Below are 19,486 nucleotides of genomic sequence, written 5' to 3' on the forward strand. Positions count from 1 at the left end.
TGTCACCTTATGGGGGGAGGTACGGTGTTCCCCTAGTATGTGATTTTCCCCCCTGTACACTATTCCTACGATTTTATTTATAAGCGAGCCAAACATGCCGAGCAGAGACAAAAGCACCTCCAAGGGTGACGGCGGGTGAAGTCACGCCCCTGAGGCTGATGATTGGTGGGCGTGACGTCAGAAGCGAGGCAGGCGTGCCGAACAGACAAGAGAGGTCCCACCTTCCTGGGTTTTGTGCGAGCAAGCCATGCCCCAGAGGTGGAACGGTTGTCAGGGTGGAACGGGTGACGTCAGACAGAGAGATCTGAAGGAATGCACAAGCTCGGTGTGAGGAGGGCAGTTGTAGTCGTGGTAGGAACGTGGCTCGGACGGAGGATCTCGCTTTGCTCTCGCTTTGCTCTCCTCTTCGCACAACAAAATGGCTTTCCTTTGGCGCATAAAGAAGACGGTGCGATTCTCGTGTTCGTGCTCAGGCGATTCGGCTCGCGTGGTGAAGCGAGACGCTGGCCATCGACTCTTGGCTGGTTGTATGAGATGGGCCTCGAAGCCTCGTGTATGTCACCGAATGGGACGGTGCCATTCTAAGCTGCCCCGGGTCTCTGAGCATTGGGGTCGAATAGTGCTTACGAATTGCCTGACGAACGTTCCTGCTGCAAAAGAGCGGCTTGGCGCCATTTTGCGCACATCTCCACATGCAGGACGAAGCGCCTCGATTCCACGTTCCATAAAGACCATCTCTGGACCAAGCTAAGTGCCAGAATAAAGGAAGGATTTGCATTTGTTTTGTTTCCCCCTTGTCTGTGTGTCGAGGTGCCTTGACTTTAGGATTTCTTTACTTCACATTATTATCATTACCTTTTGAATTATTGTCCCTTGTAAATATTTCTATTGTCGATAAACTCCGCAGTTATTTTACGTTCATGTGTCCATGTATTTGTCGTGGGGTTCGAGTATAAACCCCCCTGTGCTGTGCTCCCCTCGTACCCCCATTGCGCCCCACCCCTCCCACGCGCGTTATAATCTCCGAGGATAAGGAAAAACCGCTCGACCATCCGGGCTGGCGGTGTTAACCACCCGTCACCACAATTTGGGTCGGGGGATTAATCTGGACCACCAGCTCCGTGACTGTATATTGTTGCGGTTCTGGGAACTGCATCCCTCCAAATCAATAGCAACCATCATACAGCGGTCCCAAGACAGTTATTCCATTAATGTACGTTCAGATAGTCCCTTCCTTCTTGTCTCATCGGACAAACGGGACAGTGCGTTGTGTAAATCTCATAGTTAGGTCTGATTAAATCTCTGAACTCATTCCTATTCTTTTTTCGACTCTTCTACTCATATTCCTGAGCTAAATTACAGCCACGTGCGCCATTCGCTGTGAGATGGGTCCTCAGCGAAGGCCAAGCAGGCATAATGCCGGATACCCCTCTGCAGAAATCACAGCCTGCCAAACTCACGTGCAACGATAATTTCCAAACACGTACCGAGGAGATGGAAGAAACAGCACCCTAAATGATGGCAACTTGCAAAGCGTACGCGGCCGCGCCCTTTCCAACCCATTTCCAAATTCTGCATTAATAATTATATCCAATCCTTTCCCTCAATTCCCTGACACAGATCACGGCTGGCACCGAGCATCCCACCGCCTCTCAAAAACCGTGAACACCATGCTCGATGGCGGGCGGACCCGCGTGCTGGCCACGTGTACAATGGCGCAGTCGTGTGCAGCTTGTGATACTTTATCATCGTACAGAACGGGGCACGAATAACACGAATCTTCACTCATCACGACGGCCACAAATTGTCTCCCGCGGACAGCAGACATCCTCCCGCACCTCCGCCTCGATGCAGCTGATACTAGGCAGAGGCATGTTGTGCGGCCGGGCCGTGTGGCGCACCACGGAGCAGGCACATTGACCAGCGCCAACCGCGGGTCGCCGGGGAACGGCACAGGGTTTGGTGTAAGGCGATTCATGTCACGGTGCTCGGAGCGAGATGATTCTGCAGCTTGGAACCATCTGGCTGGAAGTGAAGTGGAGCCGCTTCCGGTCATGGCGGCCGGCCCGTGTGCTGGCCGGGGCCAAACCAGAGCGCCCGATTCGGGTGTTGACACAACGCTTCGGGTCGTCGCCCCCACTCTGCACCACCAGATCTATAAAAGGACGGGTTGCGGGGTGGTAGGAGAGTCGTCGTCGTCCAAGTGTCGTTCCTGCCCATCCTTCCTGTCAGTTCATTCTCATTCAAGAGACGACGCGCCAGCTGTCAAGGAGGTATTGCCCAGTGGAGCATCCCCCCAAAACGTATTGGTGGCACAGTCGGGCAATCGTGCAAGGTATTTAGAGACCGTTAGCCTCATCTCCTCTCCTTGCTCTCTTCATCAACTCCTCTTCATCGGTGTGTGTGTGTGTGTGTGTCCTGGTGCCTGTCCTCATTTAAGTTAAGATTGTAGAAGAATTATATTGGGATAACTCTGCTCTGTGTCTGCTTTTGTAAGTTGCTTGTATTATTGCCGCACCTTTAACATTTCTTCCTATCTCTGCTTATACACCACAATAAAATCTACCTTCACTGTGCCACATACCTGTCCTCACCTGCCTGTAAATATATCCTTTGTAGAAATGTTCCCAGTTCGTTTTTGTCTTTTATTTCATTGATCCAGCATGGTCCGTATCCTAATCTAGCTGGGACTTTATTCCCAACGATCCGTTCCTTTTAGCCGGTATATCCTTGGCAGTGTCGCTCAGCTGCATCCGATCCGGTAAAGTGATCCGGTTGGGACAAGGCGTACCGAGGGCGTGTCCCCCAGTAATTAGATCACGTGGCTATTTTTAGGTAACCGGATTCACTAGATGGAGGACCCTAAGTCATGTGGTTGAGTTATTGGTGTTCACGGTCGGTTAGGCCTAAGTCACATTTGCCACGGCGGCCATGTGGTCTCCAAAATCTACGGCCACTAGCAATTATACGGCAGCCGCAGTATTTCCACAGTCACACAATGTAGCAGTCACATATTTTTTTATTTTTCGGGTAGCCACACTGCGTATTTATAAATTGTGGAGACCGAAAATGTGGGGGTGCCGTACGGTCTTTGATTTGATGTCGCACGATGACCTTAGGGCGTTCCTGCGGTGGCCATATAATTTTCAAGGCAGACGCAAGGTGCCCGCAAGGCGACCGCAAGGCGACCGCAGGGGGGCCCTAAGGCGAACGTGCGGCCAGACGGACGGTAACGAGTGGGTTTTTTTTTAACAGTTCTTTTGTTTCGGCTTGTCGAATTGCTACGGCAAACGTAGAAAAGAAAAAAAAGTTATAACTCCGCGCTATAATTCCACGGCAGCCCTACGGCCTGTAAAATATAGCCATACGGAGTAGGGCCACCCTGAGGCCGCCTCAGAAACTCTGCGGCCGCCGCGCATTTCTGTCAATTCAGAGGGCGTACGGCCACCGTATCCTCGCTGTAGAGCAAATGTGACTTGGGCCTTAGTGACCCACCATGTCACGAAATTATCCATGTGCGATGGCCTGCAATTCCGGGGAGTCTGGTGGGAACCCGAGATGGCTTTCCCCTCCTGGTGGTCTTCTCACCTGACCCTCAGCCTGCAACTATATATGTAGATATACGTATATATACATATATATATATATATATATATATATATATATATATATGTATACGTATATATATATGTATATATATATATATGCACATTATCTCACAAGGTTGTGGACGGATTTGGTGGACTCATTGGGTGTGTAACGAGGATGAATTGATGACATTTTGATGAAGATCCGAATCCAGATCAGGATATGAAAATTCTTTAATTTTTCAGTGATTCTTCATCCTTGAGTGATAGAGCCAAAAACTATGTATCGCACGATGTTTCAAAAATGTATTTGGCATGTTTACTGGATCAAGCATTGTGTGGCGGAGGTATGCACTCCACCATCCATCCTTTGGGACCATATTCCGTGCACAGCATTGGTGCTGCTTCAGCAGTCTCCTTGGCTATTGGGCACAATCTTGGACAGGTCGTCACTCCGACACAGGATACCAGCAAGCTGGCACTCATTTTGCCGACCTCAGAAGGATGACAGGCTGAGTCGACCCCACTTGGTGTGAATTCAACAGCCAAGCGGGATTTGAACTCAGGACCCGAGGATCTCTAGGATCCCAAGCTCACCACTCGAGCCATTAAGCCAACACCAGGCATATACTCTCCACTGAGTGCCCTTCTAGTTATTATATGGAATTGCTTTGACGCCTTTCCATCATATTCCCACCAGAAACGTCTCCCTTCTTTGGGCTGCGTCAAACTGAATGAGAAAATAAATCTGATCTCATTGGCTATTCAAAAATGAACGCACCGCCAACTAATATCGTGACCCAGCAGACAAGTTTCAGATGAGGTGAAAATAAATAAATTAATATCTTCTTTTCTTTTTTCTTTTTATTTCAAGAGCCTTAGGGTGGCTGTCATAGTAGGTGGGGCCTTCATTTAAAAAAAAAAAATTTCCAAACTGCAGCCATTGTTTTTGTGAATTGGATGTCATTAACCAGCTATTCATGCAGCTTGGGGTTGAGCACGGCATGGGGTTCATTTGTTGGGGGAAAAAAGGACATACGAGTATCTCCTGTTCTGGCTTAGCTTCTCAATGGATTCATCTCACTGTAATAGAGCAAACGTGGATGTCACCAAAACTTCAAAATTGGCATGTAACAGTTCTTGGGCCTTCGTGTAGGTTCCAAACCCAGTTCTACTTTTGGTTCTAACCCCAATACTGGCCATAAGTGGCCACCCAAGGCCAGCAGACGAGCACGTACTTTAGCCTTGCTCCCGTGCACGTACTCCGGCCAGAGCTCCGGGCTGCGCTCCGATAAACCAATAAACCCCGGGCTCGTTACGGTACATGACCCGGAGCACGTTGACCACCGTAGGTGGGCTGACGAGGATACTCCTGCCCAGAGGGCGGAAGGGAGGGTACCCGCCAGTGTCTGATAACAAACCGTTGCCTCGGTGATTTGAATCATGGAGGATGTGTAAGTTAGCTTTGAAAGGATGTGTTCATTGCCTGTCCTGTCTCAAACATCGTGTGTACATTTATCCCACAGTAACTTTTTGCGTATGAAGTTAGACCTTGAGCTAGTTGGTCAAATTTGGTCTTCCAATTCTAAATAATTTGTTCAGAAGGTTGATCTAATTCTAATTCCAGTTCCTGCCGCCTTTACCACGGTATTTTTCTTGCCTGTTCTCTCTCTTTCTCTCTTCCAGAGATGCCGAGAACATCATCAGGGTCACCTAAAAGTATCGCTGAGCTTTAGAGACCTTTAGTAAAGGTCTTTTTTGAGTTTTGTTGTCCGTCATTTTCACGGGATGTTCCCAACAAATGATCGCTGCTGTTTAACGTCAACATATCTGTAAATAAGAGGTCTATTTATTTACTTTTTATATTTTTTTGACCAAATTTTCTCTCTCGATACCAAAGTGGGTTTTTTCCAAACTTTTCCAACCACATGCGTTGCATTTGTGTTTCTCCATTGACCTCAGGCTACTTACTGGTGGAGTGTGTACACTGTACAGGTAGTTCTACATGGCAAGGGCATCAGGAGACAAACGTCTGTGTACGGGATTTGAACCTGGAATCAAAACAACACGACCTGCTTGTTCGGATGGGAACATCAAACGGGCTAATTCAACGTTTCTTCACGAATAGCAACAAAGTTTTACAAAGCTCCGCTAACTGCCATCTCTCGTCTTCTCCATGCCTCCCTGCATTCTTTTATTTACTCACTCGTTTGTCGATCTTATATCTACCAAGATATTGTTTGTTTCACCACTTTTCAAAAAGTTAACTTTCCGCCCATTGTTGAATGAAGAACTTGTCTTGCCGGTGAAGGCTCGTGTCGATCTGTGTCGGCAGACGGGTAGAACAACGGATGAAATCAACAGGACGTTGATTGAGGTATGCTCGTCCCTTTGGGAAGCAAGGATAAGCTGAGGGTTCGGGCGTTAACCCTTCTTCGGAGCAAAAGAGACCCCTTTGTTAACCCTGATGACCCTCTCGTTTGCTCCGACGAAGGGTTAACGCCCGAAACTTCAGCTCATCCTTGCTTCCCAAAGCAGCGAGCTAACTCGCTTGATGTACTGTTGATTTCATCCATTTTTCCATCCACCGTTTTGCTGTTCAGCATCTTGATGAAATAAAATTCGAATATTTACCAAGTTTTCAAGTTTTTATTTCTTCTTTATTGCCATTTGGAAAAGTGTTGCAGAATTTTGCCCGCGTTCCAGTAATTGTTCTTTTGCACTGCTTCCTGGTTAATTCAGCTGCCATCCATCAATAATCCTTCCTTCCTTCATTCATTCATTTATTTATTTATTTTTCTTTCTTCGCACTACCCCTTCCCACTCCCGTGATCTCTTCTTTTTATCTCCCCTGATCTCTCAAGTTTCCCCTCCCCTTAAGTTTCTCCCTCTTACCCCTTCTCCCTATCTCGCTGCATCCCACATTCCTCTTAAATTATTTAAACCTTATAAGGACTATTATCCGAAGTATTTTTTTAAAGCACACACTGGCTCAATTGACTCTGCGACACTCGTGTGAACTTTCATACGATCAAACATTTAAACTCAGACCGCACGGAGATGATGCCGACGGCTGTTTGCCTGACGGGTTGTCGGTTGTGTCGTTCGTGTTTCCTGCCACAGATATCCAGGGAGATCAAGGAGCATAAGATCAATGTCTACGAATTCCCGGAGACTCATGACGATGAGGAAAACAAGATTCTAAGGAAAATAAAGGTGAGGATATGTTGGAGAGCATTGTCGTTTGTTTTCTTTTTTTTATTTTATTCTTTGCTTTACGTCGTATTCGGTTCGCTTGTGCACAGAACGAGATGTTTTAACCTCTGATTAAAGGGGTCCACAAGTGATAATTCTTCCCTATAGTCAAGTTTGATGACCTGATCGCTTTTCATTCCTACCCTGATTTGTATCCAAGACGTGTGACCCTCGTCTTGGCAGAGCAGGTCATGAATGAGGTCAAGACTAATTTAAGTCGTTCATTATGCTGTGGGACAACTTTGGACAGGGACAGAAATACCGAACGAATGAAATCGCTATGAACGTCATTGTTCCACCGGTCAGGGACATTTATGGAATGTTCAGGGTAATCATGGGTGAACTTCGGAGGTTGGATTAATAGTTGTAGTAATTTATAATGGGTGTACATACTGTACATATTTAGACAGGGTCGAAGCTGAACTCCTCTTTGCGTATTATTTACTCTTTACAATGTCAAGTGGTGCAGGAAGGCCTGTGGTTAATCTGAGGAACTTACCATACCAGGTGCAGCCGAGCGGAGCTATCAAGTACGCACCGGCTTACGAGAGCCAATCTGTGGGATAAAACTTCCTGGCTAACACTACGTGCAGACTACACTGGACAAGTGGAGGAAAACATATGGATGATGAATTGGATACATTCACAATAATAGCAATTCATTTATAAAGTGTGGGTGAAGAAAGACATGTGGAGCTATAATAATAAAAAAAGGTTTTCTTACAAAAGTAAGATGTACAGCAGGGGAAAGCAAGGATTGGTGTGGTGAGGCAAATTAAATGCAAGCATTTACAAAAGAGGACACTGTGCAGAACTGTTCCGATCCTCAAACTCGACAATCTTATCTTGCATTAACATTACAGGCACCATCAGGATCATACCCCGAAGAAAGTTTGAAAACAAAGAAAGAAAGGGAGAGAAAGTATGAGGTGTTTGCCACCTGATGCGGCCGACAAGCCCACGCTTCCCAGTCACTTCGGAGGGGGGAGGGGGGACGAGGTAGAAAAACTGAGGGTGTCTATGGTGCGTGATTGCAGGAGGTGTGATGAGGTGCGTGGTGACTAGTGGTGTAATGTGGAGAGGAAGGTGTATCAATGTGGGCCAGTGCGTTTTGGAATCAAACGAAAGAACGTGTGAAATGATAGGCCTGTGTGTGTAAAGAGGTCTGTACGTGTGTATAATGCCTAATGGGATAAAGTGCACTCTGTCTGGGGCCTGGCTCTCCAGTCCATCCCGCTCGTTCCGCTGCACTCCGTGACCCCAAGGGCAAGAGGAAAGTGGGCCAGATGAGAGAGGAGAGGGCGGGCCAGAGAACAGAGCCCTCTTTTATAATCCCCCAGCGGGGGGTGGAGTTTGGGAGGTGGAACAGGTGGGCTATGGGCGTTTCCCCACGCTCCCATTGGAGCACAGACGCTTACCACGGATTTGGCGCCATAAATGGCTTCAGTCGCTCCGAACTCGGTCACGCGACGGAACACCCAGGTTAACATGGCGCCGAGGTATTTGGTTGCCCTCTCTGGCCGTGAACACGCGCAGGAAACCCAATGAAGGCCGCAATCGAGAGGAACGCGAGAGCTATCCACTTGATATTGAATTGAGCTTAGCGTACACTCGTGCCCTGAGCTAAATGCCAGAATGTCCAGCCCCGAGTATTCATAAGGGGACATGCTGCTCCCTTGTCTTCTGCCGGTCCAGAGGGAGGTTGTGAACATCGATGACTGTGGTTGAGCGACGGTAGCAGTGGTGTAGCATGGCGATTGTAGTGCGGCAAATCTTTAATGGTGATGACGGTCGTAGAGATTGTGGTGTCAATGGTGAGTGTAGGCGAGTTCGAGCTGTGGTCCGATGATGTGGGGATTTTTAGGAAGGCTTTGTGGTGGTTGGAGAAATGTTTTGTCGGCGTGGTTCGAGTCTGGAGAAGGTTTAAGTGAAGTGTCCATTGGGTAAGGGCGCGGGTTTGAATGCGAAATGGCGCGCGGATGCATGCGAGCTACTCCGTGCAATGCGTGCATGCACGCGTGAAGGGAAGCTGGCGTGTGAAGTAAAATATGGGAATAAAGACCTGCCTAAAAGCCCATATGACCCATAAACTCACTAGACATAAGGGAAGGACGATCAAAAAATAATACTAATTAAATAATAGTCTCAGGACCGCTGCATGTTGTGTGCCATTGCTTCGGAGGAACGCCGGCTTTGCAGAACCACAACAATACTTATCATTTGCAATTGCTAAGGAACAGCAAACGTTTGAATAATTGATGAAGGTATAAAGATTCATCCAGTAATACATCATGATAAGACCTTAAATCAATCATTGGAACTCAACTCGAACCCAATATTTGATGTAAGCTCTTAACGTTTGAATAATTATTGTTAAATAATTATCCCCTCTCGTGTTCAGTTGTCTTACCCTTCCTCCCGCCCTTGGTTTACTGAAGCTTGTGGCGAGGCAGTTGTCCTGAAACAACTTGCCTTTGCCTCATGGAAAGCAAACCCAACTGAGGGCAATCTCAGTTCTTTCCACAAAGCTCGGAACAAGTGTGTATCTACCCTCAGGAGAGCCAGAAAACAACATCTTTCTCATCTCAAGTCTGAACTCTCAAACCTCTCTCCCTCCTCAAAATCCTGGTGGCGTTTAATCAAATCTGTTTCTGGTGTATGTTCCCCCTCCATCCCCTCCCTTACCTCAAATGGCCGCACTGCTGATTCCACACGTGATAAAGCTGAATGTCTAAACTCGGTGTTTGCAGCTAAATCTTGTGTCCCAAACCCATCACTATCTCTACCCACTTTACCCAGTCGCACCCAACTGTCCCTGGACTCTGTATCCTTTTCTCCTGACAAGGTGGAGAGCTTGCTTTCAAACCTCGAGTCAGATTCTGCAACCGGTCCAGACGGCATCAGCCCACGTGTCCTCAAAGCCTGCTCTTCTGCTCTTGCTCACCCTCTCTCTGTTCTATTCACCCTCTCATTTTCCCAAGGTCATCTGCCATCTGCTTGGAAATCTGCTAACATCACTGCCCTGCATAAAAAGGTGCAAAAACAGATCCCTGTAACTATAGACCAATCAGCCTTCTCCCAATCATCAGCAAGGTTATGGAATCCATCATCGCTTCAGACATGAAATCCTTCCTCTTCTCCAATGGCTTGATTTCCAATCATCAATTTGGTTTCAGACCAGGTCACTCTACCCTAGATATGCTGCTACTGCTCTCCCATCAATGGATGGAGGTCCTCAATGCCAGACAGGAAATCCGAGCCGTATCCCTGGACATATCACGTGCTTTTGACACAGTCTGGCACCCTGCCCTACTCACCAAACTCTCTTCCCATGGTATTCAAGGCCATCTCCACTCATGGCTCGCAGACTTCCTCTCCTGTCGCAGTCAACGTGTGGCCCTAAATGGAGTTCTTTCATCCCCTCTTCCTGTGCAGGCTGGAGTTCCTCAAGGTAGCGTTCTGGGCCCTGTTCTTTTTCTGGTTTTCATCAATGATCTCTCGGACTCTCTGGAAAATCCTCTATTTCTCTTTGCCGATGACTCCACCCTCTGCCGTACCATCTGTCATCCCTCAGACCGGCAAGCAGCAGCTTCTTCGCTCACTGCAGATCTGGATAAAATCACAAACTGGTCCAACACGTGGAACATGTCTTTCAATCCAGACAAATCTTACACTCTCACTATGTCTCTTCGAAAGGACCGTTTACAAAACCCCCCCATCCACTTTCTCAACAATCCTCTGGAAGAAGTCTTTTCTTTCAAGCTTCTGGGTCTCACTATCTGCCATGACCTTTCCTGGGAAAGTCACATTTCCAACCTTGCCTCAAAAGCCAGTCGCCGACTGGGAATCCTCCGTCGTGCAAAGTCCTTCCTCGGCCCTCTTGAGCTCCTGACCACTTACAAAGCTTTTGTCCGTAGCCTGATGGAGTACTGCTCTCCCCTCTGGGCTGGTGCTCCTGCCTCCCACCTTTCTCGACTTCACGCTGTCGAAACCAGGGCTTTTAAGATCATTGGCATCTCCCGCAATGAAGCTGAGTCTTTGGGCCTCTCACTCAATCACCGCAGGTTGGTCGGTGGTCTTTCTGTCTTCTACCGACTCCTCTCCAGCCTTGCCCCCCCTGCTCTCTCTGCGATTTGTCCCCACCACATTTCCACAGGGCGCTCAAGGTCCGCCAACAACCCCCTTCTGGTAAAACTACCAAAATCACGAATCACTGCTCATCTTCACTCTTTCATTCCTCTTTTTTCCCGCCTTTGGAATAAACTTCCTCACTCTATTCTTTCCCATTCTTCCCTCCAGGCTTTCAAAACAGCTGTTCACCACCACCTCTTATCTTCCCCCATCCAAATCCTCGATCTTTTCTACCCCCGATAATCCACCCAAGCCCACTTCCTTCAATTCTCCTGCTTTCCTTCCTGAAAGTCCCTTTAATGTCCATCTTCCCCTCGCCATGTTCCCCGTCCCATCCCCATCCCTCTCCCTTCCACATTTCACCTGTGTCTGTTCCCCAATGTTTTGTCCCTTCCACTCCCGCCCCTCTTGTCTCATGCCTCCTTGCTGTGAGTTGTGTGTTAGCTCTCATACGAGCCTCGACCAAGGTATACAAAAAAAAAAAAAAAAAAAAAAAAAAAAAAATGCGAATTCCCAAGTGTGAGGATTGGGAAATGCTCTTATAAATAAATACAGGAAACTGCTGCCAGACTAAAAGGCCTTCCTTGGCCTGTTCTCTATCTCTTGTCAGTTCTGAATAAGCAGAGTTCCCTCGGGACACACTCGAGCATTGCGCTCTCGGCCGCAGTGCACGCTCTTTCAGCTTTCTCTGTTCCGCTTCCATTTGGTGCAAACTTGCACTATTTACCATTTTGTTTATTTCCGTTCAACTCTCTCCCACATTCAGTCTGCTTCCTTGTACCAACTCGATCCTTGCCCAGCATTATCCCCAATGGTGTGCCATGATTGCTCTTGACGTTGTGAAGCTCAGGGGTTTTTTTTTGTTTTTTTGGCAAAAGGTAGCTAATGATGTGTTGTTGCGCCGAGCCATCAATTTCTCACCGTTCCACTATTAACTTGAATGGAGTTTCTCAGAATTACTTTGATCTGTACATTTGGTTTTTGCACTTCCACCAACCCCTCTGATCTAGAGTGGGCGAGTCATTTCAGGCAGATGTTCTTATCCTAATCTAGGAAGTGGGTAGGTAGTCGCGATGGGGGAAAGGGATATCCAATAAAGCGTGATGAGCATCGATGCATCAAATGTGCAAGTTCATGTTGAGGTGTATCGATGTTACATTAATGATAATAATAATAATACCATTCCTATAATAGTTACGCGTATTCTTTACAAATCCTTCAAGTGTTGTTTATGCGTACTTTGACCTCCGTCTCAACGACCACCGACTTTCAAAACCACACCTGTTTCTTGTCACACTTTGGTGAAAAGTCTTTGACACAGTTTTGGGATCTCACACAAAGTGGGAAACGTGTACGCAAATACTCAACCATGGGTAGGTAGCAATCCTGAGTTGTTAATGGGATAATTGACGGTGTCTTGAATACCAAAATGAACATTTTATTTCGTTAACTTTTAGAAGTTACCAAAACACATTTTGTAATAACACTACAAGTACAATGTTAATTTGTTTAGTGTTTAATGACAATGTTAATCTTTCTCCCTCTCCCTCTCCCTCCACCCCCCCTCCCTCCCTCTCCCTCTCTATCCCTGTCCCCCTGTCTCCTTCTCCTTCTCCCTCTCTCTGCCTCTCCCTCTCTCTCCTTCTCTCTCCCTCTCCTTCTCTGTCTCTCTGTCTCTCTCTCTCTCTCTCTCTCTCTCTCTCTCTCTCTCTCTCTCTCTCTCTCTCTCTCTCTCTCTCTCTCTCTCTCTCTCTCTCTCTCTCTCTCTCTCTCTGTGTCTCTGTCTCTGTCTGTCTGTCTGTCTGTCTGTCTGTCTGTCTGTCTGTCTGTCTGTCTGTCTGTCTGTCTCTCTGTCTCTCTGTCTCTCTGTCTGTCTCTCTGTCTCTCTGTCTGTCTCTCTGTCTCTCTGTCTGTCTCTCTGTTGGGTCGCCGAAATAGGTGACCCTTATTATCAGTAATTCTGTCTGTTTGTTTGTCATCAGCATAATTGGTAGTAAACGTGGGCAGATTTTGACCAAACTCGGGTGATAGGTACATCTTATGACTTAGTGCTTTGGAAATTGTGATGGTTGCTCAGGACGCTTTGGTTCCCCAGCAACAACCGAAAAACCTTCAAAATCGGTACCGTTCACGCGAAATCAATTCCGAAAGCCATTACCCACATAGGGTTATGAAATTTGGCACGAATGATCAACAGGGGATGCTCTATCAAATATATTCCAGTTTTTGTGATATATGGAATACTTCACCCACAGCGCCCCCTACAATTAGGGTATGCGTGAAAATTGGTGAAAATTGAAGGCCCCCAAGCGACCAGGTGAGTGCATCGATACGAATGAAACTTTGCGGGTTCATGGTACTCAATGAGTACTACAACTTTGGCTCAGGACATATTGACCGATTTCGCTTAGGTCAGGGGTCAAAGGTCAATTAGTGCAAAAATCGATAATATGCGAGAGCTGGCGGTGCCTTCCCGCCAAATGCTACTCCTCCTCGGGTTATGGTCTGATGGTCATGAAAATTCACACTAATCGTCTGGAATACATTGTGCACAAACGATCGAGCCGGATTTTCGATTTAGATCTTTGTTCACCCACAGCTCCCCCTCAAACTTTGGGGATTTCCGATTTCAAACCGCATTTTCGGTACTTTTCATTCAAATGGATACCGAATAGTTATCAGGAGATGGAACTGGATGAGATTTGATGTGGATAATCTTAAGGTGATTCTCTATCCGCTATATGACATCCATTTTGCTCTATATCTTATAGTTTCCATGCTCGGCGACCCATCGCCGTCTACCTGCTTGTCTCTCTGTCTTTCTGTGTCTGTCTCTCTCTGTCCTGTCTCTGTCTCTGTCTCTGTCTCCCTCTCTTCTCTCCATCTCCCTCTCTATCCCTGTCCCTCTCTTCCCTCCCCCCCCCCACTTTTCCTTCTGTTCTTCACACTGCCTTCCTTTTCTGCTCTTAATCCCTGTGTGATTCCAAACTTTGAAGTCCAACGTCCACGTTCCTTTCATCGATTTAAGCTCGTCTGGGATGTTTTTTTATCTTTATAACACACGTGCACGTAATAGTCCCATTGACTGGCCTTTTTGATTGTCATACTTATTGCTTGCTCTCTGCCAGGATCGATTCCCACTGGCTGTCGTCGGCAGCTGTACGGTCCTCGATGTCGGTGGGCGCAGGGTACGAGGGCGCCAATACCCATGGGGTGTTGCAGAAGGTAACACGAGCACATGTATACGTGAATCTGATCAACACTCGATCCGATAGAGGAATGATAACCTCCTTTCTTGGCTCACCGTCGCTGGTTCGTCGAATGGTGTGGTGGTGGTGGTGGTGGTGTTTTGGGGCTACATTCATTATTTATTAAATCGAAGTTGTACTATTAAACACACACACACACAAACTCGGTGATGTTTAGACTGTGATGTCTTTTCCTTTTCCGAATGCCCACCTTTTGCTTCCCAAGAAGTGTGGATGTCCTTTGATTCGGAAGTGACAGGAAATGGCTCGAGAGAAAGTTGAGACGAGGTGCATGTGGGGTACTTGTGTCTTGGTCTTGATCAAGGGGGAAGTACGATGCTCTACACCATCTTCCAACCGTGGGTCTGCGAATCCATCGGCGGCAGCAGCAGCAAGCATCTTATAAGGGGTCTGCAAAGAAAGGAGGAAAACGAGAAGTGAAATCTGCTTTTTTGCACGGACCTAAAAACGAGGGATCATACACGTCTATTCTTCCTGATTACCGATATTGATGCATTTTGCTCGCATTTGGGATTGTGGTAAAGGACCATATGTTAACCTCAATACGCGACTACAGTGACACAGGTGAACAATCCGTGCAGGACACGCGGCTGGAGGAGAGAAGTCGGCTGGGTTAATAGTTAATAATATAATAGAAGAAGTTAATAGGGGCGTACCACGTGACACATGATTTGACCTTTTTTGATTCAATGATTTTTACCCATGGACGTACACCAAAAAGTTATAAACCACAAACTCTCAACTATTTACCATGTTTACGATAAAATATATAAACAAAAAAGGCCTGTCGTTTGTACAGTATTTAGCAAACACCGTTAGTCCTCCATCATACTACCATTAATAACTCAAGACTGAAAATGACTCTACAGGTGCGATTCAATCTCTCAAACGTGTATAAATCACACCTTTCGATGCAGGTTTCGCACTGTTTAAAAACAAATAGTTCAGGTGACGTCTTTCGGTTCGTCTATGGTAAATAGCAGAAATGTTTGGCTTTGATGCGCGCGCGCGCGCGCACACACACACACACACACACACACACACACACACACACACACACACACACACACACACACACACACACACACACACACACACCAACTCCGTACTGATAAATTCTTACAAAAGTTATTGAGTCTGAAGTTGTCACCTTCACTTGTAAACAATTGCCTGATTTCCCAACTGCCCGGATGATCAGCTGGGAACCGTTCATCATCGAGGTTTCGATCCTTTCAGCCCAGAACCTTTCTAAACGGCGGGTCCACAACCACGGTCGCAGGTCCACATCAGTAGATTACTCAACATCAATTGACCGACAACCTCAAAGTTGTGTCCACACAGTCAGTCAACACAGCAATGTAATATCCTAGATTCAAATTTATTTCATTATTACTTTTATTTGAAGTATTCCTACATATGAATAACTTTAATCACACAACTATCATCAATATAACGACATGTATAAGAATATTTTAGCCAATCCTAAATTTTTTTTTCTCCTTCATCAGTTTTTGCAGAAGTGAAAATAAGGAAAATGTCTGCTCGTCGGGGGCTGCATCTCCCCCACCCCCCCAATGGGAACACCCTTAACCTGTTGAAACATTATTCCACAAAAAGACACAAAAGTATTAACATTCTCTGACTCCCTCTATTTATTGGTTCACGAGTCAGTAAGTGACCACTATATTCGTTATTGGTGTCTGTCTGTCTGTCTGTCTGTCTGTCTGTGCCGAGCATAGCTCCGTGGGTTTTGATCCGATCCTGATAAAATTTTGGTGGGAGGTTTATATCATGATCTCGTTGTGTTTTCCTGAGAATGGGCGTGGTGCCCCCATTATGGGCAGAGCCACGCCCAAAAAACATGTTTTTAGGGGGAAGCCGATTTCAATTTGCATCTTCTCCGAGGGGATTTGTCGAATCTGTCAGGGGTTTCGGTATTTGGTTAGCCCAATGACACCTGCATAGCCCCACAGAGCTCGATTTTTCATTTTCGTCCCAAGGTCACAAGGTCACGAACATAGAAAATTGCGAATTTTGACATAAAAATCATACGACTGCCCAAACTTTGAGAGCTAGGATGACAATATTTTTTATGCATAATCTTGAGGTCATTCCCCACTTACAGTCTTGAAACCATTTTGCTCTATCTCAAACACCTTGCCCGTGGCGCCCCCTTCAAGTTTGTTTTTACGCTGATATCATCAAAGTATGGATAATCCGAGGAGTGCGAAATGCCATATGGCCTATATGACGTTATATTGTTCCTGGAATGTTCCAGAGGAAGTTTTGCACCAAAGGTCATAATCCTTGACCTTTGACCTTTAAAGTTCACAAAGATCAAATTTTCAAAGTTGTGCGAATCGAACCGGGTTTTTGACCTTCTTCGACGAACTAACTCCATTAAGCTATAGCACGTATCCTGTTTCCTTATTTTAATGTCCACAACATTGTTTTGTGACCTTTAAAGGTTGTGCAAAAGTCAAATTTTTAAAGTTGTTGAACGAAACCGGGTTTTCGACATTTTGCAGCTAATAACCCGTCACCCGTACCACATCATGTTGATCATCACTAACCATCTCTTCAAAAATTATTGATCATCCCTTGAATGTTCCTGCGTTTAATAACAACGAAGCACGAGAATGAAGGCACTCGCATTCATCGACTTGAAAGACGGGTTTTGCATTGCAGAAGAGGGAAGATTCGCTCAAGTGCCGAAGTTTTCTGCAAACAACAACTTTTATCGAATTCCATTATGTCGCACCCGATCCTGCTCAGGGTATTTCTGGATGAGGAGTCGCAGGCTCGAAGAATTTCCGTTCAGGTCCAGGAAAACAAAATGCTTCCATAAGAAATGCCGATGCTTGCACAGGGCGATTATTGTGCGTCGCTAATTCGACCGAGTCCGTTTCCTTCTGCGTGGAGCGTGGCCAGAGGTTGAGCAAAGCAAGAGAATCGGAAATTGGAATCTCCTTGGGGAGACCTGCAGGCACGTGTAGCGTCGTGCTTGGGATTCCAAGCTTTTGGAACACGAGGACGGAGTTGTGGCCGGAAGCAAAGCAACGGTTTGTTTTTGACGTTGACATGATGAGAAGGTTTTAAAAAGGTTTCGTAGTAAAAGTTGAACTTCGAGTTGTTTGTGAACCGAGGCAGTCATGATCATTTGTCATCTCGTATTGGCCAACCAACTTTAATCCTCGGGATAAAGTCGGATTCCGACAGTGGGCTGTTCTTTTTGTGGAAGGGCTGTACAGGTGGAAGAGCTACGGAATCTAATATTCATTGTACATTTTATATACACAACTGGAATGGCACTCGGAAGAAAGAGCGCATACCTCCGCCAGGCTGAACAGTTTACGTTTTGTATCGCACCGATCGGCCGGATCTGCATCTGGACCCGAACCAAAATCGAATCGGCTTGTTCTTGTGAACGACCTAACTCATCCACCAAGTTTTGTCATAACACGTCCACAAACTTTTGAAATATCAATGTATCGTGCTATATTTTTTATTTTGGCCCCATCTCTCGATGGTAAGGAATCACTTGAAAAAATTTTAAATTCAGGAATCCGGATCTTCACCAAAATCAAATCATTTAGTCCTTGTCACAAACCCAAGCTGTCCACCAAGTTTCATCCATAATGTTTTGAGATATCCTGCTCACAGACAGACAGACAGACAGACAGACAGGGGTGAAAACATAAGCTCCGTCCACCTTTTGCGGCGGATGTCAAAATGACAGTTTTTGACCGACCACGTACGTCTCTTGCATTCCCATTGCCCTTTCTCCCTTTATTCCAACTCTTCCCCCAACTCCCATATCCTCCTCCCTTTTCTTTCCCTTCCTTTTCTCAATTATCTTTTGCACAATTAATTTTCCTTTTCCCCGTTTTCTTGCTTGCGCGCGTATTTTGTAACGCGGCTCCCAACCTGGGATTTACAGCTACAAGGTCCTGTTTTCTCTTTTATTCACTGAATGGCTGAAGTCGTAAATTGGATCCGTGCCGAAATGACACACCGACTCTTTGTCTGGTTGTTGAGTTTCCTGGACATTCCTGAATATTGATAGTGCGGCTGATTGCCCGTCCGGCACTCGATAATGTTCCCCTTTGTTTGTCGTACCTTGGCCATCTGTCCGTTGTGGTTCCGCAGCTGGGATAGTTTAAAATGTGACGTCACTCAACAGAGGTTGTTTTACCATGATGTCAAGCCGATTACATTCCAGTGACTGGTCTTTAACCAAGGCGATCCGACACATCATTGGTGTGTGTTGTGTGCTTCATGTAGATTTTCTAGTGACACATACTTGTCCATTATGTTCCAGTGGGTTACAAAGAGAGATTGGCCTTTTCATCTCGTAAGCAGATATTCCATTATTACGAAAAATAATAAATCGATACCATTATTCGTAAAAGGAAATGATGTCACTTGATAATTATTGTAACAGACCGTTTATGACAATTTGTAAACGCACGAGGCGGAAACTCCTTTTATTTTGTCTCCTTGGTCGTTTGAGCTCTGCTCCTACTCGCACGCCATTGACAGAACTGAAGTTTCTTTCATTGGCCTCAATCCCCATTTTAAAAGCCCTATCGATATTGTGGACACCTCAGACAACAGGTAACTCTGCTGGCAGGTGGTGCTCACGCAACTTCAGGTGCCCTTCCCAGGGAATGCCAACCCATGGGGTTGTCCATGCTCTCTCCTCTAAATGGATTGTGTCAAGTGAGGAAGCGGCATGGATTTCATCTTTAGTATGGCACAAGCCAGGTTCAGAATCAAACTGCGAACTTCCCAGACTCGAACAGATGCTCCAACCACAATAACACGGAGTTTGGTGTTTAGATTTAAGGAAAGTAACAAGGAAAGGGTTTTTGACGATGTTGTGAGACCTGGAGGGGGCAAGAGCTGTGAGGGGGCAAGTGGAGAAAGACGACGATCCAGCCAGTAGAGAAAACTGCAAGGCCGCTAACCTAGCTCCGGGAAGCAAAGACGCAGACCCTGGGATTCAATGTGTTGCTATCAGTGGAACCCTCTCCCCTCATCTCCCAGCGAAGGCTGGAGTTCCCCACCCAAAGCATTGTGTTGGGCCCAGTTTTGTTCCTCATGTACATAAACGGCCTCTCCGATGTTGTGGAAAACCCTATCTCTTTTTGCAGTCAACTCTACAGTGTGTCTTGAAGTACCCCATACCCATGCTGTATCACTCCCTGCTGGTCCGGAAATTATTACATGCTGTTTCTTATC

The 19,486-nt window shown here is 46.3% G+C and overlaps 1 protein-coding gene across 2 annotated transcripts in view; it reads left to right on the forward strand.

Moving 5' to 3' along the window:
• The window catches only part of SEPTIN7 (septin 7), a 117,221-nt gene that overhangs the window by 81,591 nt on the left and 16,144 nt on the right, over window positions 1-19,486 (forward strand). For both annotated transcript variants that reach the window (XM_085847475.1, XM_085847476.1), the window contains exons 7-8: window positions 6,711-6,803; window positions 14,102-14,198. In XM_085847475.1, coding sequence (XP_085703601.1) covers window positions 6,711-6,803; window positions 14,102-14,198 — 190 coding nt within the window. The remainder of the gene's footprint in view (window positions 1-6,710; window positions 6,804-14,101; window positions 14,199-19,486) is intronic.

The sequence above is a fragment of the Eptatretus burgeri genome, chromosome 11 (assembly GCF_056783735.1).
Source record: "Eptatretus burgeri isolate ZD-2024b chromosome 11, Ebu_testis_v1, whole genome shotgun sequence".
In the NCBI taxonomy this organism is placed as follows: domain Eukaryota; kingdom Metazoa; phylum Chordata; class Myxini; order Myxiniformes; family Myxinidae; genus Eptatretus; species Eptatretus burgeri.